General features: G+C 41.3%; 1 protein-coding gene across 1 annotated transcript; it reads right to left on the bottom strand.

Moving 5' to 3' along the window:
* Positions 1-3,370: 3,370 nt before the first annotated feature.
* Positions 3,371-6,433, bottom strand: LOC307164710 (patched domain-containing protein 3-like; the record flags this gene model as incomplete). Its single annotated transcript, XM_079881767.1, has 4 exons — positions 3,371-4,992; positions 5,072-5,217; positions 5,296-5,423; positions 5,741-6,433. The coding sequence occupies 4 exons, from the start codon at positions 6,431-6,433 to the stop codon at positions 3,371-3,373; spliced, it is 2,589 nt and encodes an 862-aa protein (XP_079737893.1).
* Between the last annotated feature and the right edge of the window lie 19,411 nt (positions 6,434-25,844).

Genomic DNA, 25,844 nt, shown 5'->3' with positions numbered 1-25,844 from the left:
ATATCTAATTAATAAAAATGAGGCAACAGATTACAAGCAATATTATTAATTAAATGTAACAAATTAGAATTTAGTACTAACTAATCAAATGAATTCCTTAAAAGTTAACCATTTAAAATGAGTAACATTTACAAAATATCTTTTATTGCCAACATTGAAGACACCTGGTGTTAACAAGCAGAATCACTGAAGGAGAAAACCATAATTAATGTCACCATTGTGGAGATCAGTGTGTGTTTTAGTTGGGGTCTTGACCCTTAAAATATTAACTTTAAGTTTTGTTTGGCTGTTGTACTTGAGTTATAACAGCCAGATGAACAAAGAGTAAAGGTGATCTGATGGTGTTGGTTGTGTTTTAACATAATCATTATTTCAAAATCATTTGACCTGAATCACTGAACCTAATGTAGAATCCAATTTATGAGTTAGGTTTACTTTATTAATAACAGCACCATAATATATTTAGCCTTTTCAATGAAATCCAAATGATCAAATCAATAATGAAAAATAAATAAATATATATGTGTTGTTTTTTTTAGGCACAAACACACATCAAGATTTTGCGTATGAATCTCAGCAATGGTGACGAACAGATCAACTCTGAACAAAAGCTCATTATTTATTCATGCAGCAATGCATGATGGGAGCCATGAATGAGTTTTGATTGGTGGGACCCAGAATGCACTGCAACATGCTTTATAAATGTCACCATTGTTGAGATTCACAGGCTGATTCATGATGTCTGTGTGTCTCCTTTTTATGTAAGACAGACTTTGTAGAAATTATTTGCCTTACATTGTAAAAGTTAAAAAATATTATGCTGTACAAGGTCAGTGCTGCTATAATTAATAAAGTAAACCTAACTCATAAATTGGACTCTATGAGTTCAGTGATTCAGGTCAAATGATTGTGAAATAATGATTATGTTAAAACACAACCAACGCCATCAGATCACCTTTACTCTTTGTTCATCTGGCTGTTATAACTCAAGTACAGCAGCCAAACAAAACTTAAAGTTAATATTTTAAGGGTCAAGACCCCAACTAAAACACACACTGATCTCCACAATGGTGACATTAATTATGGTTTTCTCCTTCAGTGATTCTGCTTGTTAACACCAGGTGTCTTCAATGTTGGCAATAAAAGATATTTTGTAAATGTTACTCATTTCTAAATGGTTAACTTTTAAGGAATTCATTTGATTAATTATTACTCAATTCTAATTTGTTACATTTAATTAATAATATTGCTTGTAATCTGTTGCCTCATTTTTATTAATTAGATATCAATAAAATCAATGTATTCTTTTGTACAGTGTATATCTAATCAATAAAATTGTGGCAACAGATTACAAGCAATATTAGTAATTAAATTTAACAAATTAGAATTGAGTAATAATTTTTTAAACAAATTTTTTTTATTGCCAACATTGAAGACACCTGATGTTAACAAGCAGAATCACTGAAGGAGAAAACCGTAATTGTAAGTTACCATTATGGTGACCAGTGTTTGTTTTAGTTAGGCTGACCCTTAAATCTTTGACTTTAGATGTTGTTTGGCTGCTGTACGTGAGTTATAACAGCCAGATGAACAAAGAGAAAAGGTGATCTGATGGTGTTGGTTGTTTTAACATAATCATTGTTTCACAATCGTTTGACCTGAATCTCTGAACTATAGATCCAATTTACTTGAGAACGTAATTTACCAATGTAGGTTTACTTTATTAATTATAGCAGCACTATAAATGATTTAAGGTCAAGAGCCCAACTAAAACAAACACTGATCACCATAATGGTGACTTAACATTACGGTTTTCTCCTTCAGTGATTCTGCTTGTTAACACCAGGTGTCTTCAATGTTGGCAATAAAAAAAAATTGTTTAAAAAAAATTTGTTGTAAATTTTACTCATTTTAAATGGTTAACTTTTAAGGAATTAATTTGATTAATTATTACTCAATTCTAATTCATTAAATTTAATTAATAATATTGCTTGTAATCTGTTGCCACAATTTTATTGATTAGATATAGAGTATTTATTTTTACAGTGTAGGTCGCGTTTCAGTCACTATTTCATATTCATTCCGTTGTTTGACAACAGAAACAGTAAAATATACCAATGAAAACAGTTTTATTGAGAATTTAGCTTCATCAAAATGGGCACAGAGAGAGACAAACTATAATGTAATAATAAATGTACATTTAGCATTTTCAGAAGAGCTGCCCTGTCATGCAAAAACATGTTTGTGTTAATTGCTCAGTGCAAAGAAAGAGAAGTAATGGGAACCTGGTATTTCTTTGTTCTTTCTACATGTGTCTAATAGACATGAACAAGTTCTTTGAAAAACATCTATGACCTTTGAAACATGTCTCTTCTTCATGCTCTATGTTGACTATGGTTTCAATAATAAACATACATTTGCATAAAGCATCCATATTTATCCATGCACACGTTGATTAGAGTATTACAAACTTGAAAAGTATTAATTTAAGGTACATTTAGAACAAATAAAAAAATGTGCGATTAATCGCGAGTTAACTCATGACAATCATGTGATTAATCGCGATTACATTTTTTAATCGATTGACAGCCCTAATATTTTTATAAAATAGTTTTCATAGACATAGAAAATATTGTTTAGGGCAAGTTATTTATTTTTCATTGGCTCAAGTTATAAAATATAGATGTGAACCATTACCCAATTTTTGTTTTTTAATTGGATAAATGAAATATTTTTTCAGAGCAGAGCTGATTTGCATTAGCACTGATTTACATTCTACCAGGGTCAGGAACAAGGAAATGTTGACCAGGAAATATTGCCTCTGCTCACATGTCATGGCATCCAAGAGAGAGTAATCTTAATAGGCCCTATGCACAGCTGCACTACTTCCTGAACTTCAGCCAGCTCCTTTGTTTCCTGTCTGCCATTATTGGACAAACTGATTAATCCAGGTGTGTCTGACCAACAACAATAATCAGACACACCTGGATTAATCAGTTTGTCCAATAATGGCAGACAGGAAACAAAGGAGCTGGCTGAAGTTCAGGAAGTAGTGCAGCTGTGCATAGGGCCTATTAAAATATAAATACACAAAAACATGTGAGATGCAGTGTATACATAAGAACAGAACAGAATGATTGCTATTTACTTGCATGGTCAAATCAAAGTGTCCTACAGAGCTAAGCTCAAACAGAAAGAAAAATGTTCATCCATCCATTTTGTAAAACACTTGTCCTATGCAGAGTCACGGTACCTATCGCACTTTCTCAGGCCGTAAACTGGGAAACATCACAGGGAAACTGGAGCACAATGTTCAGAAATTAACCTTGATTAATAAATTCTACAGGTGAAATTTTTCAGAAAAGTAATCTCAGTAACAGTCAGGATCATAAGGACATTCATTCTGAATCACGTCTGCATTTACTCGCAGCTCGTTTGAGTCTCTGGGCTCTGGAAGATTTTCTTTGTTTCTTTCATGACGGTTACTGCAAGTGCCGAGGAAGGTCAGGAACACCGGGATGAATATGATGCCATGGACGGCCCCAAACAGAATGACTAAGAACATGATTTTGAAGAAGGTCTTGAAGATGTAGCTATTAGCAGTCGAGAGCACCACCACACCTGCGATAGTGGACACCGCTCCCTGAATGATGGGATAGCCCAGTTTATTGATGGCATCCATGGCTTTCTCATTCGCTGAGGACTTTTCACTTGACACAAAAGCATAGGATATGTGAGCAGAGAAGTCGACAGAAAACCCGATACAGATAACAAGATTAATCATAGACACAGAGTCTAAACTAACATCCCATAATGCCATGAAACCGGCCACTCCCACAATGACAGATGCGATGGCAAATGTCACCCAGAGAGAGCAAAGAGGGTTTGGGATCAACAGGAGTGAAATGACTAGCATTGCACATGTAGCAACTGCTAAGTTTTGGATTGTATTAGTGATGATGACGGCGTATTGGTCGAAATAGATGAATGCGGGGTGATACACTATCAGATCAACGACACACTTTTCTGCGGTTTCTCTAAATGCATTCAGCATGTTCTTCTCATCGATCGCTGTGCTGATGTTCACAGACTGAATAAACATACGTGAAGCAAGAATTTGATTGTTAGTGAAATTAACATCTTGACTAAAACCAGACTGATTAAGAAATGGAGTTAAATTGCCTTTGAATTGAATTTCATCGTCTACATTGAAACCTGCACTCAGTCCAAACTGCATGTACACACTCAGCCAAGAAATTGGGGAAATGGCTGAATCTACCATTTTCAGATTTTGGAAATTTTCCAAACACAAGTCAAGGCTTTTGCGAGCAGTTGCGTTCCAGTACTGAAAGTCTTCATCCTTTATAACTAACATGACATTGGGACCAAAGGCAGAGAAGAATTGATCTTCTTTGTCATAGTAACTACCAACATATGAGCCGTCTGCTGCTAAATGCTTCAGATCTAGACCTTCCTGCATTTGTAAGCATCCATAGATACTGACGGCCAAATACCCGGCATAGATCAGACACACGAGCGCCTTAACCCACACTCTCGTTAAGAAAGGGCCGTAATAGTTTTTAAAGAATGACTCTATTGGCATTTCAAATTCCTTATCTGTGTTTTCATCATACGCCCCACCAACACAACAACCTCCACCATCACCAGTGGCTTCTGGGACTTTCATGCAGGTCAGCCAGTGTCTGTTGCCTTTCTCTCTCCGTCCGTTCAGTGCGAGACACGCGCCAAAGAAGGTGATGTTGAAGATGTAGCAGAACAGAAGAGCTGTGCTGGTGTACATGCAGAAGGACTGAACTGAGCGGAAGGGCGTCATGAGGCCGATGTAGAACGCCAGCACATCTGTCAGCGTGGTGATAGTGATGGACACGCCGGCCTCTTTGTACGTTTCTGCTAAACGAAGCTCAACGGCTTTATTAACTTCAGTCTTCTGCCAGCAGGAGATCATAATGAACATGTCATCAACGCCAACACCTGGAGGAAAGCAGAGACGGCGAGCCTGTGAACATCAGCTGTGAGACACCTAGTAGATGATGAAATACATGACATTTACCCAGAATCAGAAAGGGGGCTGAGGCCACGGTCATGGCAAACGGCATCCCACAGAACAGCAGCAGACCAAAGCTGGCCAACACGGCCATCCCAGCGGAGACCACTCCGAACGTAGCCACCCACACCTTCGTCCTGACAGGGTCTAACCTGAGGAAGAGGACAACAGGTAAATAACATAGCTAGTGAGAGAAATGTGCTAATGTGATTTTTAATTCTTTATAATACCTTAAGCAAGACAGAATAGAAATGGTTATGGCCAGGAAATACGTAACAGAGAAGAGGGGGATCACAGAGTCTGAACTGGTCTCCAACTCCTTCTGTCTTGATATTGATGTAAAGTAAGACACATGGACCTGTCAACATGAAACACAGTTCAGTGTAGTTACTGTATACATGAATGTGTTGCACTGTGTTGAAGCACAATGAAGAAATCGTTAGGGCAAATCATGACAGGACATGAATAGCCTGGAGAAAAATTAAGCAAACGTACATACTGTAGATTTAGTTCATTTTCTCAAAATATTGGACCTGTTGACCAAATGGCTTTTGGTACTTGACTTACAGTTAATGGAGATGGTTAGATTAATGTCATATGAGGAACATTTACACACTCAATGGTCACTAGGTATCACTATGCTTGCAGATATAACTCACACTCATTTTTACTTACCGTTTTCTGTTCTGTATAGTTTGAGAGGAGTTTTAGAAAGCCTTCAAGCCAGTGAAGGTTTTCTTTTGTCTTCTTCTCGTCTAAGAAATAAAAAAGCCTGACCGCTTTTGCACTGGTCAGCTCTGAGCTATCCGGCTTTAGCTCTGCGCCACCGATGGTTGTTCCCAAAAACATGTCATTGTTCATCGGATATGAAATGTTTAAAGAAACAATTTCAGTAGCAATATAATTTATAATGTCTAAAATTGCATTTGACATGCACCTTCCTTTTGTTTTGGCACAGATGTTTTCAAAAGTGTTTCCTGTCGTCATACTTTTCACTTGTCCATCTAGCGCTATAATGTCATTAAAAGCTGCTTCAGTTAATATATTTTCTCCTTGCAAACCTGTGAAGATCAAAGAGGCATAAGAGCCTTCAGACGAAAGCCGCAGCTGAGAAAACTCTTCAGATTGTGGGAAATTGTCCACCACAAACGCCCTCTCCAACTTGGCAGGTCCATTGACAGGCGTAAACTGGTCTTCAATATCATTTGCCTCTCTCTCCTGAAGAAAGATGAATCCGGCTCCAAGGGCAGCAGCCACATATAAAGCTAATAAAATAAACACACATGGATGTCTACCAACAACTCGACCGAGTTTTTCAAAGGCCAGAGACAGAGGCCTTTCGATGCAGTCTGTTTTACACTTCGCCATCCTCCACACACGTCACCAGTCTACAGTGAATCTCTTGCTCTTCTGCAAAGCCCCAGACACATCCTCCTTCCACAGTGTTCTCAGTGGTGTCATAACATACTTATAGGCTGAGCTGAAACCTAACAAATCATTTTGTTACTCATTAAATAAGGTTACTCATTAACAAACTTCCTTGTTGTCAGCTGTCCTCTTTATCACTGCCAGAAACTGCATGCTTAACTATTGGGCCATTTCAATATTAAGAGACCGTAACTAGGATGTGGATACACAAGTAAATTCTAGTCTTTAAAGAAATAATTGAGTACAACTCCTCCATCCAGAGAAATATTTGTTAGAAGTCAAAACCTTCATTAGTTAATGCAGATTCACTTCTTCAATAAGGGCAAAAGACATAAGTCCAGTATAAAAATAGAAACACTTTATTTTATGATATAAAAAAAATCATTAAATTAAAAAACAAGTAAAAAATTCAAATCATCCACATAAGGACACTTAAAGGCATCAAGACAATATAATCTGACAAGAGGTTGCATCAAAAACACACGTTTACAAAGAAAAAACTAATTTAAACAAAATAACTGCAGAAACAACAGACACAACAGGATATCTTCCTTTCTCACACAACATGATAAGAGAAAAACAATGAACAGACACTACTCCACGCATTAGTTCTGAAGATTTCACAACCTTTATCAAAGTGTTTAAAATTAAGTGGTAATGCTCCCTGGTTCTTTGTATCAAATTTTATATTTGACATTTGTGATGCTTTGAAATTTTTTGTTGGGTCGTAATATTAAATGTAACAAATTGGCCATCAAACTTGCCAATTTCCACAAACAAGCATTAAATTCGTGGAAGTTGCATTTTGTCATAAATATTGGAAAGATGGGACAACTGATGGTGAATTCTTCTAATAAATTCCCAGCAATGACTTCTGATAAATCCCAAGAAATTATATATATTAAAGATCATTAATATGCTTTATATGTGACAGACGAGGATGACCCAGAAATGAGATATGTTAAAGATCATTTACATGCTTTACATGTGACAAACAAGGTTGAGATTTTTATGGATGATCTTGTTGTCATAATGACTGGATACGAGACAGGAAGCAATGGCAAGTGGTTTATTTGTAAACACGGACAAACAGTACAAGCCGATGGTGAAGAGTGACGCAGGGACTTCGATGGTCAGGATCCGTGAAGAAGTGCAGTGAAGGTGACGGTGAGACGACGGAAGAATCCACAACGAAGACTTGGAACAGGAACACAAGGCAGGAACTGGACACCAGGAACACCAACACGAACGACATCAAACAACGATCTGACAAGGATGATAGAACAACGGTAAGTATTTATGGAGTCGTGATATTGCTTGCAGCTGGTGATGTGATGATGATCAGCTGGAGCGGATCAAGTAATGTCATACACTCACGCCCACAACACACGCGCTCACACAACAACATAAACACAAGACTAGAAGGAACAGAGAATACATCTACCGTGACACTTGTAGTTTAACATCTCCAGAGAGACCACGCAAGGAGAGTTTGCAAGAACGAGGAGCAGAAGGTGCTTGCGAAGATCTTCCGCTAAGACCCAACTTCCCCAGAATGGACTGATCCGTCGTGGCCAGCAGTTAATAAACATGATCAGACAAGTTGAAAGATTACATAGGAAATTAATAAACATTGTGAAAAGTTTTATGGCTTAAAATGAAATAGATGGCCCAGATGATGAAGTGTTTATAGCTACTTACATAATCGGCAACAATATGTTGAATTGCAAAACCATATTTCAAAGAATATTACCTGTGGAGTCCCCCAGGGGTCAGTCTTGGGACCATTGTTGTTTAACCTGTATATTAATAATGTATGGGAGGTGTCAAAAACACTGAAAACCATTTTGTTTGCTGATGATACTAATTGAATCTGTTCTGGGGAAAATCTGGAACAACTCTTGGATACAGTGGAAAATGAATTACAAAAGATGAAGAGCTGGTTTGATGCAAATAAACTAACATTGAACTTACGTAAAACTAAATTTATAATTTTTGGCAATTGTGCCACAACTTTAAACAAAAAGCTTATGATAAATGATATTAAAATAGAAAGAGTAAAAGAACTTAAATTTCTGGGAATAATAATCGATGAAAAATTATGTTGGAAGCCACATATACATTATATCAAGGCTAAAATATTCAAATCAATTGCTATATTGTATAAAATCAATTACCTATTAAATCAACAAACATTGTATACGTTGTATTGTTCCTTCATACTTCCATACATTACTTACTGTTTGGAGGTATGGGGAAACACTTACAAAACCAATACTGAACCAATATTTATCCTGCAAAAGAGACCCTTAAGAATTGTAAATAAAACCACTTATAGAGCACCAACTACTCCGCTGTTTATTAAATTAAAAGCACTAAAATTCAGAGATATTGTTGACTTCAAAACTGCACAAATTATGTATAAAATAAATAATCAACAGCTATCGAACAGTATTCAAGGGTTGTTTCAAATGAGAGAGAGCAAACATCACTTAAAGGATAATTCCGGTATTTAACACCTTGAGTCTATTTTGTAATTTATTTGGATGAACTAGAGTGGTGGACGCAGAAATTTTGACGATGGGTCCTGTCTCGACTTTTTGACTTTTTTAGAATCGCTTTTGACCGCTTTAGAGTGGCTGTCTATGGGCATGCACGAACATGTCCTTAAAACAACGCTTAACATTCGTTTTCAAAACTGTCACCGAGTGGTTAGTGGTGTTCGTTGATGATTAAAAACAAATATATCGGCGCAATGTATGATTTCAATCCGTGTTATTTGCTATAGTGGAACTATTTTTTCAGATACCCCACAACCGCGTATAAACTTCCGCTCGATATTTGAGTCTGAAGCATTAGCACACTCCTGACCACTTGATGGCGACAACCACTTTGCCGTACAAGGACGCGGTACGGAACTCGGTGTCTTCAAACCCAAGGCCTCAGCATTGCACTGGTCACTGAGCAATTGAATATGGTAAGAATTTTTCTAAAAAAAGGACTTGTCATTGGCTTCCTTTCCACAGCCCTGAACGACTAAAGTTGTGGCTTTCATTCCTCGGGTTTGACATAAACACCCCTTTAGATGTTCTTCGAGAAGCTGACTATCGTGTTTGTGCATTTCACTTTCGGGACGAGGATTATGTTCAATCTACAGGTTCTTGAAAAAAGTCTCAGAAGAAACTCTATCTGAAAAGGGCAGCTGTACCGACGCTTAGTGGACCAACGCAAGACGAAGAAGACCTTGGGGTAAGCTAAACCACATACAATGTTATGTTATTTGTACGACTAGTTTAGCTAGTTTTTTTACCAATTAAGCGCAGCTAGATAAAAAATAAAAGTAGTGTGCACCCAAACACTACCGGTGTTTTACTCTTCTCCGTAAATAAATCTCGTAGCAGAGACACATCAAGCGTTTTTCGGTTGTGGAAATCCAGCTACTACTAAACTTCTTTATCATTGTGAAGAGCGCAATGCATGGATGCATAGGAACGACAGATGCCACGGGAAAATCGGACAGAATTTTACTATTAATAATAAAAGATAAGCTAACGTGCATTGTAAATGTCTGTAATTTATCTTTTTTGACTCATTTTTATTTAAAAAAAAATTAAAGTCTGAAATATGTGAGGTTTATCTTTTTATAAAAACCTTTTTTTGTCAAAACTTTATTTGAACTTTTACAAGTTAGGTAGTATATAACGTTGCAAGACATTTTTTAAATCTGGCTATCATTTTTAATGGTATTATTTTAATGTTTATGTAAACAAAGTGCATATTGACGCTAATTTTATTTGTTATTTGCTGGTTTTTGACATAAAACTTGGTGACTTGATTTCATTGTATAGTATTAGTACTTTTTGAACAGGCAAATGTAGATGTAGCAAATCAACAATATTTCTCAAGAAACCATTCAATCCACCGTTGAAATGGCACAGTCTGAGCCATCATTACAACAGTGCTTGTGTCAGTAATATTGATGAGATGTTGTGTTCTTACAGGCTGTTGGTGGTGTAGAACCCCTTGTTTTCAAATCTCCCCTTTCTTCAACTCCTGCGAAAGACCGTCCTTCTACCTCTGGCATGTCCTTTGTTCTCACCAGCCCACAGCAACGGCCTCAACAATCCACAAAATCCCCAAGGAAGTCCTTATCTGGCAGTTACCTTGCTTTCCCTGTGATCAGGGAGAGGCTGTCACTATCTGTAAGTTTGTATATTGTTTTTGTCTTACTTGTTGTGATGCAATGTTTATTATCACTAGAATTTTAAGGATTCCTTTGTTTCACTTTTCAACAGCCAGATGATTGTGAAACTGAGATGCTTCAGATGGACACCAGCATGTCCTCAGTCATTGAGGACCCAAAAGACATGAGCTTCAGTCTCAGTCAACAGTCAAGTTCAAGCACAACCTCCAGTCCAAGTTCCTCAGAAAGGCAAGGGGAGTGGGATGAAGAAAATGGATTGTGAACGAGTCTAGACCAATGAGACTGTTTAGAACATGCCATACATGTGCCGTACCCATCACTGATAAAAAAGTTACCACCTCAGGCAGCCATGTAACGATTGAATGGACATGTTTGAATAATCACCATGGCATGTGGACATCATGTCCTGATGCAAGAGGAATGGCACAGAATAACCTGCTTGTTTCTGCTGCCACGCTTTTCTCTGGAACAACTTTCACTGAAGTACACGAGTGGGCCATAATACTAAACTTGCAACTCTTGCAGAAATCGCAGTACTGCTCCATCCAATCACACTACCTTATTCCAGTAGTACACTTTGCATACAAGACTCATGATGATAATCTCATCAAGCGCCTTTTGAGACAAAAGGCTGAGGGCGAGTCCATAGAGCTGTGTGGAGATCAGAGTATGTGAGCAGAGTGGAGCGGAAAGAATTTGCGCTCCACGCTCAAAGCATTTCATAATTACTCCGCTCAAGCTCCGCTCTAGGTGTACAATTTTCCGCTCCTCGCTCCGCTCCCACTCCGTCCTTAATACGTCTCACTCCGTATTCGCTCCACGGTAAATTTGTATCCTTTTTTATTTTATTTTATTTTTAAATAACACAACCTCTAATCAGAAAATGAGTACTGTAAAACGAATACGCAGTACTAAGAGAAAAACATCCACATACTTTATTGGAATTTTGAACAGCCCCAAACCAATAAATTAGGCTATCCTTTAGCTCACTTTAAAACAAAGCAAAATAGAAATCACAAGGAATCTTTTGACGTTGTAATCACCTCCCCGCACTCGCGTTCTCCTTTGTCATCACTACCTTTTACAATTTATATTGTTTCCCCTTCTTCAGGTAATATTTCGGAAACGATCTGAAGAGAAAACGCAAAAGTACTTTTTATTCTGCGTTTAGACGACCGTTATGGGAGGGAAATCTGCGTGCATATAGTGACGCAAAAGTGTGTGAAATTCAATGTAGTATGGACTCAGCGGCAAGGTGGCAATGTAAGGCACTGATCGGTGCCTTCACTGTCTTTTGCTTTTACCTTTTAGAAGGAAACGCGACGGTGGAGCGTTTTTAAGATTTCCACTCTGGAGGGTGGTTTCACTTTTTTGTGTTTTTAAGCCCCAAAAATGCCGTCGCCGTCTAAACGAAAGGCACATCTGATCAAATATTTTTACGTTTTCACCCGCGAGCGTTCTCGTGTAAACTGGGCCTTATAAAATTATAAAATCGAGTTGCAAAGGCGGAAATCGCGAGGGGGTCTGTAAAATATCATTAAAAGCACGTGTAAAATTAATTACATGATATATACTTTATATAAATGTTTGTGAAAGTACTAGTAAAACAATATAAATGCAAAATTTGATTAGAAACATTTTGAGTCCCCCTCCGTTGCCTCACAGTGGTTTGGTCCTGAGCGATAGTGGAGCGTTTTCGGAGCGAGAGAAAATCACAACGCTCCAACATTAAAAAAATCCGCTCCTCGCTCTGGGCAAAATCACGCAACTCCGCTCCTCGCTCCGCTCCCACTCCGCACCGCTCACATACTCTGGTGGAGATGCCAGGTCTGACTCACCAGGTGAGTTTTTTTCTTTAATACATGGAAGTATGGATTGTAAGACTGTGTTAGAAGTGTTCTCCTCTGGATACTAGTGATGTTACATTCGTGAACGAATCGTTCTTTTTGAACGAATCTTTTAGGTGAACGAATCGTTCTCGTTCACGTAATCCATTGACTCATATTTCTCGTTCACTGAAATTCCTCGCTCCACAGCCGCGCGGCGCTATTGCAGCGCAGCTCAGTGAACCAGGTAGCTCTGTGTTTTCAACCTGTCAAGAATGACTAAACCTCAAGCCAATAGCGTTCGAGTATGAGATGTGTAGTGAACGAATACGCCCTTCACTGACTGTGACCGAGTTGCTTTTAAATCTGAACGAGAGAGAGAGATCTTCTCGTGAACGAACTAGTACATGTCATTCGTGAACGAAAAGAACCAGTTGTTTGAACGATAATGATGGCGAACCGATAGAGCTGGGTTTGTGTAGTCAGCATGTTTGCATCAAAGAAGGAAATTTACACTTTACCATTGTAATGAAAACAGTTTAATAACGCAAGCATGGTTAAATATAGGTTAACAAAGACAAATTAACACAGTCATTTTGTACTTGACTGTTTACTTTAAATTAGATTTAAATTTACACTTCTCTTTACCTGCTTTTCTTTTCTTTTGTTTGTGTGTTTTAGACTTAGTTTTGTGGTATTTTGCACTATGAAAAATTTACTTTACAACTTGTGTTCATTTATCATTATCAAAAATGAATTAATTACGTTTTATTAATGTCATATGCACTTCTCTAAAAACTAAAACAAACCAAAAAATATGACAGTATTGGTTAGGTCTCATTTGCGTAACGTCAGCATTAACATTTCAGGTCGGGCTGTGAAGGGGCATGTAATTGGTTGGATCTACTGAACGAATACGGCCATCACTGACCGAGATCGCTCTGTTTCGAGTCTGAACGAGAGAGAGAGATCTCGTTCGTGAACGAATTGATCAAACTGGTTCATTTCGTTCGTGAATGAGAGTACTGGGTAGATCGGTCATTTAGCATGTGATTCAATCTCATTCAAACCGCAGTTATAGGTGTTCGTATAATTGTTTATCATATTTAACATAGGCTACATAATTCAACGTTTAATATAATCCCAGATTTATGAATGTGTATGTCTGACCAAACAATTAAAATGTTAATTATGCAAGAAAACCTTGTTTTGGTCATCTGAACCTCTTATTTAGACTTATTTTATTAATTTAGTAAATAAGGGCACAAATTTTAACAAAGCCAAATCAGTTATTTTGTAACAAGTAAATACGTTCGTTAAAACATATAATAAAATACACTCTTTTTCGCCACCTGCTGCAGTATTTATGTAATAGGAAGAAATTGTCACTGAACGAATCAGTGAACGAATCTGAACGAATCATTTTGGTGAACGAACTGAAAATGAACGAGTCTCTGGAAAGAATCAAAATTTCCACCACTACTGGATACTAAGGAGGACTCACATGTTGTCATACTATTACATTCTACAGGCTACAGCTGCAAGTATTCCACCCATCAAAATTCTTCTTCTCTGATTTGTGAAACTATACTGTGGGTGACAGAAAGTTTAGATAAAGCATAATTCAGTGAGTACACTGTAAAAAATTCTAAAATTAAAATCTATTGCTCATTCATTCATTAGTATTCTATTTCTTCAGGTAACAGAAGCTAGCAGTTCAGTTGCCATGGAGTCCGAAGGACTAGACATAGATCTCATCACTACAGACTGGGCCCCATCAGTTCGGAAAATAATGAGGGAGGAATTCCAGATGATTCACCATGAGTTTGATCCTTGGCATGTAGCAAGAGGTAAATAGTTGTATCAAAACAGTTTTTAAGACACCACATGTTGTACTTTGAAAGAAAACCTTCACAATTGGCACACCCACATTTGCTTTTGTTAATTTTCTGTGTTTTATTACGATTATACACAGGCATAAAGAAAAAACTAGTAGCACTCGCCAACAAAAAGGAAAATCGGGACCTGCAGGGCTGGCTTCAGTCGATCCTCAATCACTTTTGGTTTTCATGCTCATCTTGTGGTGAGAGTGCTGAGGTAATAACCAGGACGTATAAAGAATGTATAAAGATCTGGTTTCAATCTGATGCTCAAGTGTCTTGGCGAACTTTGGAGGAACGGATGATAGCTCCATACTCTTTTACTAACATTCTGCATGCCAAAATCTCACCCCATCACTGCCGTTTGAGATTTGGTCCTATGATTTCATATTTGTTACTGGTATGGAGGAGGGGGGAAAAATTGGCTGGTTGCTCTTCTGTTTGGGACCCACGCTTTCCAATATTTAACAATGAGAGATTGTTGATTGGTGGGAGTCCTATTCGATTTCCTGATTGGGAAAATAAAAACGTTTTTACACTTGGTGATATTTATGGGGAGGAGGGGTTACTCACTTTTCAGAACATCTGTATTAAGCATGGTATACCACGTACCTCCTTTTTCTTTTATTTACAGTTGAGATCGGCTTTAAAAAGCAATGGTGCCCCTTTACAGGCCCCTCTCACATCACACCCACTTCGAAAATTGTTTTCCTCTGTTGGGAGTACAAGGGGTTTTGTGTCGAGACTCTACTGGTTATTGCTGCGGTATGCTTATAGACCTCTGGCGTTGGACACGGTGTGGAGGAGAGATGTTGCAGATTTGGCACCCACATTTGATTGGGATAAAGAGTGGAGCAGTATTGGTTTAGCGTCTAGGAACCCCGATCACCAGCAAATACATTATAATAATGTACATAGGGTTTATTTAACTCCTAGAAAACTTCATATGATGAAGGTTATCGACGATCCTAAGTGTACTTTATGTTCTTCCAAAGTGATTGGTAGTTACTTTCATATGTTTTGGGAATGTACCCCAGTGGCTGACTTTTGGAAGATGATTGCCTTTAACCTTTCTAGGTTGTTTAAGGTTAGACTGCCCTGTACGCCTGCTACACTCATTTTGAATGATCTTTCAAGGTTGGGTTTGACACTGGATAAAAGAAGAGCACTGCTGGCTGGACTTACAGCTGCAAAAAAACTAATTGCCACACGTTGGAAACCTCCACATTCACTCTCTTTTCGAGCTTGGGTTTTAACATATATGGATATTGTTTATTTGGAGTTGTCGACAGCTAGAGTCCACGGTGCAAAAGAGTCAGCAATAGAGGCTTGGCATTCACTGCTAACCACTCTTCGTGGCTTCAGATTTAATTCGTAACTGAGATTTGGAGATCTGGATCCAGGGGGTGGGTGGGTGTGTTATACCTGGGGGTTTATTTTCTATATATATATTTTTTTTTTTACTTTTAGTGTATTTTTTTTTTTTTCCGTATTTTAATTTTATTTGATCTTTATGTTAATCATATGCTCATTATATATGCTTATGTATAGGTATGTATGTGAATATATATATATATATTTACTCTCTTTTTGTGGCTTGTGTATACCTGTATGTATTGTCTTTCTAAAAGGGAAAGTAAAAAAAAAAAAAATTTGATCACAAAAAAAAGAATGTATAAAGATAACCAAGTGGCGCTGAAATCCAGTCAGCGGATGATCAAATAGTAATGTTACAAGTAGTTTTGAAATGTAATATATTCTGTAGGAACTGAAGTGACGGTGGACCTCAGTCCTTCACCACATCTGTGGGGAGCACACATGGGAACAAGATGGTAGAAAGTGGGCATGCCCTCACCCCAGTGGCGTAGGCAGAAATTGTATTTTGGGTGGGCCATTGAAAAAGTGAGTGGGCCTATAGTTTTTCTTAGAAAAAATATGACTTAATAAATAAATCTTATAGAGTAGAAAAAAGAATAGACAAACTGCAAAAACAGTTACACCTTTATTTTGCAATATTCGGCAAAGACAATAACAAAACACTGTTCTGTTATCAAGTTCAACCAACAGAGCTCAATAAAGGCTGGACAAACTACCAGCATAGACAATAACCTGTCTATTTTATTCAGGTTAGTCAGCAGTGCAAAGACAGTTCACCCGAAAATAAATTAGGCTAAAAATAAAAGAAATTCAAATAATGAAAACTCTCAGCAGAGCACGGTTTGAAATAAATAACAACACACTCCCTAATTTCTGTATCAACCATATACAATGCAATCAGCCTGGTGGAAATTAAGCTTTTGTGCCAAAAAAAACTACAAAAAATACAACCAAGAAAACTGTCCATACCACTTTGATGAGAAGCTCCTTGATTTTCTATTCTTGACAGTGCAGGGAAATACCTTCAGATTGGGTTCGGTTGTGAAGGTGGTTCATCAATTGCAGTTAGATCGACGGGTAAACCCGCGTCAGGCTGACCGGGAGAGAGCACTGGCACTGCCGCCAGAGAGAGAGCGGTGGCCTTCACAAGAAGGCTAACTTATGGCGTGTTCACACCAAACGCGAATTTAATTATTTGCGCGAGTAGATTACATACAAAGTCAATGCGCTGATGGCGGCCACCGCTCTCTCCCTGGCGGCAGTGCCAGTGCTCTCTCCCGGTCAGCCTGACGCGGGTTTACCCGCCGATCTAACTGCAACTGAACATCGCCATAATAATGCCGTGTCTTCTTCCTCAACTCTTTTTTTTTAAATAAAACATTAAAGAAGTTGTTTAGCCATTATGGTGGCGATGTTAATTGCTATTTTTTACAGTCTATGGCGAAAGGCCGCCAGAGCCCGCCGCTCAGAGAGTCTTCTGTCGCCCTAGCAACCATAGGCTTCTACAACTTGCTTCAACAATTCCATTTTATTCGAAAAACAAATTAAACACACACACCAGTCAACAATAATTCAGGTTTATATTAACATATTTTCTTAAATACATTTGAATAATAAAAATAAATAAAAAATGTATTTTGATCAAACTTTTGCCTGGGTGGGCCAGTGAGTAATGTGGGCGGGCCAGTGCCGCCCTGGCCCATTACTGGCTACGCGCCTGCCTCACCCTGCTTTACAGCCAGATGAGCAAAGGACAAAGCAATGGCTACACCCAGAGTCTCAAGTGTTCAAGGCTTTACGGACTATTGTAGAAGATAAAAGACTTATGAATGACCTAGAGCAGTTGACTCACTTCAAACATACAGGTATGTAGCTTTATGAAATAACTATGCAACTTTTCAACCTATGTAATCACTCTCAATGTCTAATGAAACAGTTTCATTTACAGGTGCTTTGGAGGTGTACCACAACGCTATGCTAAAGTATATGCCTAAATGACTGCATTTTGGATACGACACCATGGTAGCTCGAACACAGCTAGCCATCATGGACAACAATTACAATGTTGGCCGAGAGCAGGCAGAAACTTCCGAAGGTATTTCATAAGATTTCATAAGTAAGTCCCTAATTGTGTTTGTGTAACAACTTGACTAAGTAGTAATGTTCTCTGTCTAGGACTTCCAAGATACAGTATGACGTTCCCAAAACAAAGCAAGGAATGGATAGTCAAGAAGATCTATGAGCCTACAAGTCAGTACTTCACGCAACACCTTGTTGAACGCGTGTTGGAGAGAAGGGAGGAAAGCGCACTGGAAAATATACCACATGTCCAGCGTCCACATCACAACCAAAGGAGTTAATGTATGGAAGGAGTTAATGTATGGAACAGCTGCAGTAAAGAGAAGAAAATCATGTACAACAATGAGTAATTTTAAAAGACTATTTAAACTGAAAATATTAAATGAATACGAAAAGGACTCGAGGTGATTGTATACAGGTTCATTGGTCTACATATTAAGTCTAGTATTGGAGGTGTTATTTGATCTGCTATAGATAGATGGAAATGAAGAAGATAGATGGAAAAAAAGAAGAAAAGAAATGGGAATGTGTGTGTATGTCATGATTCACGAAGCGGAAGCAAAGATGCAAGTACTCTTTTATTAGAGGGTCAGAAAGACACAAGGTACAATTCACGGGTGGGCTGGTGGCGCAGGGAATAGATGGTCAGTATGAAGGTGAAGACAGGTGACGGTGAATCCAGAGAACTGAACATCCAACGCGACGAACACCACGACAACACCGAACAGTAACTAGAATCAGGAACAGGACTGGAATGGTACACGATGACACACACTGAAGACACCAAACAACGATCTGACAAAGAGAGGAGAGTGCGATGAGTCTTTATAGGTAGTGAATTGGCAACAGCAGGTGAGGGGAATGAGATCAGCTGGCGCGCTGATCAGCTGTAACGAGCAGCCACGCCCACTCACACACACCCACACACACAGAACAACAAATACACGAGACACGAAGAAAACAGTGAATTCATGAACCGTGACAGTACCCCCTCTCCTAGGAACGCCTCCTGGCATCCCCAGACTCCCTTACCTGTCGATTGTAATCATCGATAAGGGAGTGATCCAGGATGTCTCTAGCCCAGGGGTAGGGAACGTTGGTCCTGGAGAGCCACTGTCCTGCAGAGTTTAGCTCCAACCCTGAAAAAAACTCACCTGATTGAAGCCTTAGTGATCCTAAAGACATTGATTAGCTGGTTCAGGTGTGTTTGATTAGGGTTGGAACTAAACTCTGCAGGACAGTGGCTCTCCAGGACCAACGTTCCCTACCCCTGCTCTAGCCGGAACCCAACTTCTCTCCTCCGGACCGTAACCTTCCCAGTCCACCAAGTACTGGAATCCGCGTCCCCTCCGCCTTGAGTCCAGAATACGATTAACCGAATACGTAGGTTCCCCTTCTACGAGTCGCGGCGGGGGGGGAACCGGGACAGGCGGATTAAAATGAGAACGAAACACGGGCTTTATTTTGGAAACATGGAAGGCGGAATGAATCCTCCTGTACACTGGAGGGAGTTTAAGGCGGACTGCCTTAATGATCATCTGGCTAATGATCTTGGTGACAGTGAACGGGCCAATAAATTTGGGAGCAAGTTTATTAGAGACGGAACGGAGAGGAATGTTCTTGGTAGAAAGCCACACTTTTTGACCAACGACGTATACGGGAGGCCTAGACCGGTGGCGATCAGCTTTGGCCTTGGTGCGCGCTCCCGCTTGGAGTAGAGTCTCACAGGCTCTAGTCCAAGTGCGATGACACCTCTGGACGAAGGCGTGAGCGGAGGGGACCGCGACTTCAGATTCCAGACTGGGAAAAATTGGTGGCTGGTAACCTAGACTACACTCAAACGGAGATAGGCCCGTAGATGATACTGGTAACGAATTGTGGGCGTACTCCACCATTGACAATTGTTGGCTCCATGAGGAAGGATTCTTGGAGACCAGACATCGCAACGTTCTCTCCAAATCCTGGTTGGCTCTCTCAGTTTGGCCATTGCTCTAGGGATGAAACCCTGAGGACAGACTAACAGTCGCACCCAGTAATCTACAAAATTCTTTCCAAAATTTGGACACAAATTGGGGTCCTCTGTCGGAAACCACGTCCGTCGGGAGGCCATGTAACCGAAAGACGTGGTTAACGACTGTTACCGCTGTCTCCTTGGCTGAGGGTAATTTGGGCAAGGGAATGAAATGGACCGCCTTCGAGAACCGGTCCACCACGGTCAAAACTACCGTGTACCCTGAGAGGGTGGGAGGGCAGTGACAAAATCTTGTACGATATGGGACCAGGGTCTCGAAGGGATCGGCAACGGTTGAAGGAGCCCATCTGGGGGTCGATTGGAAGTCTTACCAGTGGCACAAACTGAGCAAGCCAAAACAAAACTGTGAACGTCACGAGCCATACGTGGCCACCAAAATCGTTGCTTGACTAAAGATCTAGTGCGACTGACTCCTGGATGACAAGCCACATTGGAACAATGCCCCCACTGAATAACGTTGGACCGTAATTCCTCTGGCACAAATAAACTGTTCGGTGGACAACCGGGCGGAGGCGTTACCCCTTGTAAGGCCGTCTTGACCTTCGACTCGACCTCCCATGAGAGTGTGGAGATAATTAGGGTCTCCGGAAAAATGCACTCGGGAGTAGACGGGCGATCGGAATGGTCAAAAATGCGTGACAAAGAATCGGGCTTGATGTTTTTAGAGCCCGGGCGGTACGAGAGAGTAAAGTCAAAACGTCAGAAAAAAAGTGCCCACCGAGCCTGCCTGGAGTTCAATCTTTTAGCGGTTCTAATGTATTCCAGATTCTTATGATCGGTCCAAACGATAAAAGGTACCCCCGACGCTTCTAACCAGTGGCGCCATTCCTCCAATGCTAACTTGACTGCCAACAACTCTCTGTTACCAATATCATAATTACGTTCGGCAGGGGACAAACGGTGAGATAAAAACGCGCATGGAAGCATTCTGTCGTCTGCAGAAGAACGTTGGGATAGCACTGCACCTACCCCCACCTCCGACGCATCGACCTCCACCACGAACTGACGTGATGGATCAGGGGTAACTAAGATGGGGGCTGAAACAAAGCGGCCTTTTAGTTTGGCAAACGCAGCCTCAGCTGCGTCTGACCACCTGAACGTAGTTCTGGGGGAGGTCAAGGCGGTCAGAGGTGAGGCTAGTTGGCTGAAATTGCGAATGAACCGCCGGTAAAAATTGGCGAACCCCAGAAACCTCTGTAGGGCCTTACGGGAATCTGGACTTGGCCAATCCACCACAGCCTTAACCTTCTCAGGATCCATACGCATTCCCTCAGTCTGTGCATGAAAAGCGCATTTCTCCGCCTTGACAAAAAGCCCATTCTCTAGCAACCTCTGAAGCACTCGTCTGACGTGCTGAACGTGTTCCTGGAGAGACGAAGAAAAAATCAATATGTCATCCAGGTAGACATAAATGAACTGATCGACCATGTCTCTCAGCACATCATTGACGAGTGCCTGGAAGACCGCTGGGCTATTGGAAAGCCCAAAAGGCATAACCAAATATTCAAAGTGACCCCTGGGGGTATTGAAAGCGGTCTTCCACTCATCCCCCTTCCTGATGCGAACCAAATGATAAGCATTACGTAAGTCCAGTTTTGTGAAGACCGACGCTCCCTGCAACCTCTCGAAGGCTGAAGACATCAACGGCAAAGGATAAGTATTCTTTACCGTGATGTTATTCAACCCTCGGTAATCAATGCAAGGTCACAGAGAACCGTCCTTCTTCCCCAAAAATATCATAATATTAGACTTTAGCTGTAAGTTTAGGCTTTAGGCTTTTAATCTTGATTAGAGGTTTTGTAAAGGTTTTGGTGGCAACTTTTCAATGTGAATGGAAGTAAACTAAATTATCTTAAAATTAATTAACTTGAACTGGACTAAACTCACTGGACGGTTATTTCATAGTTTTCACGTGACGGAATGCCCACCTGGAGGGCAAATTGGGGTTTTATAATGCCATTTATGCCTATTAACATGAATGTCACGCAACCGCTTAATTCACAGGTTTTATATGAATGTGCTCTTTTAATTTGACGTTAAGCATACAGCCGCACACACACACACACACACACACACACACGTTACACACAGATGAAAACGTGAAAACGGACCAAAAAGGGCTTAGTCCCCAGAGAGTAAATATTAATTATTAGTACTTAAGTTTGGCAGCTATCATTAGACAAGTAAATTATCTTTCATTTTGTGAGATGTGTTCCACATAGTAGAAGTCCTCACTGATTTTGTTATTCCTGTAGGTTGCAAGGTTTGATGGTTCTCTGAATAAGTGATGGATTCGGCAAGTCCCTGCAAAGGCATCCTGCCAAGGAAGCGGTCCCGAATGGATTGCATCATCCATTGCTCTGACGAGGATTCCGACTCACACTTGGTATCACCCAAGAACCTGGACTCATGGAAAACTTTGTTGAGAGCAGCAGAAATAAGAGGACATATCCCAATTCTGGACATTGCCAAAGAGTTGAGCGAGCGAGAAATTCCACCAGTGCTATATCATCGCAAGTGCCGCAGCATTTTCACGATGAAGAAATTCTTAGATGCTATCACAAGAGAGCCATCTTCCTCAGCTTTTGAGAATGCAGAAGAAGGGACTTCAAGGAGCGCATCTCGGGGTGTTCCAAGCACGTCAAGGGTTTATGATGAACTGTGTATCTTCTGTGTGAAATCAAGAAAGTACCAGAAGGGCCAAAACACGAGGGAACCTCTCATACAATGTTCTGAATTACGTGCAGATGACCGGATCCGGAAAGCAGCAGGCATCAAGTTAGACCAGCGGATGCTTGCTATCACTAGTAGAGAGCTTGTTGCTGCTGAGGGACATTATCACAGATCCTGCTATCGAGCATACACGCGTGTCGCCGAGTCTGCCGCCAGCTCTAAGGCAAAGGAACAAAGTGGGAATGCAGAAGAACTATATCAGACAGCAGAAAAGTATTCCTATGAAGAACTGTTCTCGTACATTCGTAACGAACTCTTTACAAACCCACAGGTACTGCCAATGACATACCTTGCATCACGATTCGAGTCATCCATGAAGGCCCTTGCGGTCACCGAGATCAAGCCCTCAACCAAGAAACACCTTCGCCGTAGGGTGGAAAGTGAGCTGGCTGAGTCCATTCACATCATACCTGATGACAATGGGAGGTTTCTTCTCTATCCCGACAGCCTGACCATGGCCGAGCTTGTGAAAACCGCACACTCTTTAAAGATGGAACTACAGCACGCCAGATCTATCAAATCTGAGGATGTTGTAACGAAAGCGGCGGTGCTGATGAGAAATTACATAAAAAACCAAGACACCAAGCAGGAGTGGCCACCAGATGTAGAACGAGATGAAGCCATTATTCCTGAATCCGTGACCCACTTCATGCACACACTTCTGACTGGAGGCAGTGAGCGCGGAAGTCCCCCTGAAAGAGTCCAGCGACTTGCTACCTCCTTTGGAAGTGACCTAGTCTTTGCTGTCACTTGTGGCCGGATCAAGCCGCCGAAGCACGTTCTTCTGCCATTTGCTGTGAAGTCTTTGACGGGTAACACCGAACTGGTGCACACTCTGAATCGGCTCGGTCACAGTGTTTCCTATTGTCAGTTGGAAGAAGTTGACACGGCTCTGTGTCTTCGGAAGATGGAGCTGTCGAAGGATGGTACTCCACTGCCAGCGAACATCTATCCAGGCATCTTCACCACGCTGGCGTATGCCACGATGAAGCAACTGCCTGTTGACCACCCAGATGTCCATGAGCACTTCTCACGAGGAGGCTTCTCTGTCCAGATTGGCTGTAGAAACCCCTTCGGGCGTATACCAGTCGACCAGACCATTGAGGAGACCGTCAACAAGGACACGCAGACAGCAGGAGGAACAAAGGGCTTCAGCCTCAAGTCCGGAGCTGTCTCAAAGTACTACCTGACAGCAGAGTACCGCAGCTCATACCTAAGAAAGCTGAGAGAGATGGTCGGTCGGGGTGATTCTCAGCTGAATCATCCAGACCTACAGCCGCCCAGGATCAGAAGAGATGAGGCAGATGTCCAGTCCGTCGTTGATCTCCTGGAAAATTGCTGGCAGAATCCGTTCAATCCAGAACAAGAAGAGTTTGTCAGTCTGTCAACTGCAACTGTAGCCCCACCTGATGTGGCAAATGACCTACTTGAGGCCAAGAAGATTGGAGAAGAGGCTTACCAAAATTTCAAGACAGAACGTCTGGAAAAAAGAGTGACACATTTCTACGACACGATGACCAAGAAAAAGCTGAAAACATTCTCAGAGATCAAGAAGAAGCAACACAGCCAGGAGCAAGCCAAGCAAGTAGTCTTGAAGGCCGACAGAAACCTCTTTGGTCACATGATCTTGGTGGCACAGAGCTGACAACTATACATGAGTGATGTCTTGGCTCATCCTCTGGGACCTCTGCCTTGGGCCCTAGCTAACGGGGATGGGTCTCTACGCAAGACAAACAAGGCAGCTTTGGCCAGAGAGTTGGAGAAGAGCGTGTCCCCAGCTGAGGAAATCCCAGAGCCATCAACAACCGTCATTGATGGAATGAGCCTGTTACAGAAACTGAAGGGCCAAGACAAGACCTTTGCGCAGTTGGCTGTCACAGCTCTGGACAAGGTGCTGCACGAAGGGGGGAAGAGCCAGCGTATAGATGTTATCTTTGATGTGTACAAGGACATGTCAATCAAAGATGCTGAGAGGGCTAAGAGAGGCGGTGGAAGATCCAACAGTGGAGGAGACTGCTCTCTAGCGCTACCAACAAGACAAGCCTGATCGCCTACTTGGTTGAAGAATGGAAAGAGCCCAAACACAGAGAGAAGCTCCAAGATAAGACTCTGTACCTCACATGTGGCGAAGACTGCTTCAAGCTGGATAAAGAGCACTGGGAAGAGCCAACAGAGCTGAAATCATCACAGGAGGAAGCGGATACGCGCATGCTTTTGCATGCTCTTCATGCAGCAGAGTCAGGCTACAAAGCGGTGATCATCACAGCTGATGACACAGATGTTCTGGTTCTGGGTGTGGCCTTCAGCAGAGATATCCCATGCCCACTGTTCCAGAAGAGCGGCACCCAGAACAGAATGAGGTACATTGACATATCCAAATTGCGCCAGTCTCTCGGCAGCAGTTCCGCAGATGCCCTGCTCGGCATGCATGCCTTCACTGGCTGCGACACTGTCAGTGCATTTGCGGGACGTGGCAAAGTGGGTGCCCTGAAACAGATGAAATCACAGGAAGATTGTCGAGAAGCCTTCCTGGAGCTCGGTCGGTCATGGGCTGTGTCTGATGAGCTGTTCGAGAAGCTGCAGGCAACCACCTGTAAGATGTATGTGCCATCAACCAGCACTGCAGAGGTCAACGCACTTCGCTACCAACTATTCTGTGTCAGGCGAGGAGAGGTTGAATCCAGCCAGCTTCCTCCATGCGAAGATTGCCTCCTCATGCACGCCATCCGAGCCAACTATCAGGCTGCTATCTGGAGGCGGTCTCTGCAAACCATGCCGGCTATGCCGAGTCCCGAGGAGCATGGATGGAACACAGATGAAGACGGGCAGCTGACAATCCAGTGGATGCGAGGCACCCCAGCACCTGATGCCGTCCTGCAGCTATTATCCTGCAAGTGCACCAGGTCATGCAAGCTCCTGATTCTAGTTCCTGCACGTGATTGCACGTGCCTCGCCAACAGCTTGAGGTGCACCAACCTATGCAAGCTGCAAACCTGTACTAATCAACCTTGTGAGGAGGAACCCGCTCCACAGCTGTCAGAGTCTGATACCGAAGACGATGATGCCATTATTCCTGAATCCGTGACCCACTTCATGCACACACTTCTGACTGGAGGCAGTGAGCGCGGAAGTCCCCCTGAAAGAGTCCAGCGACTTGCTACCTCCTTTGGAAGTGACCTAGTCTTTGCTGTCACTTGTGGCCGGATCAAGCCGCCGAAGC

This window comes from Squalius cephalus (genome assembly GCF_949319135.1).
Source record: "Squalius cephalus genome assembly, chromosome: 9".
Classification (NCBI taxonomy): domain Eukaryota; kingdom Metazoa; phylum Chordata; class Actinopteri; order Cypriniformes; family Leuciscidae; genus Squalius; species Squalius cephalus.
This window is presented reverse-complemented; position numbering and strand designations above follow the sequence as displayed.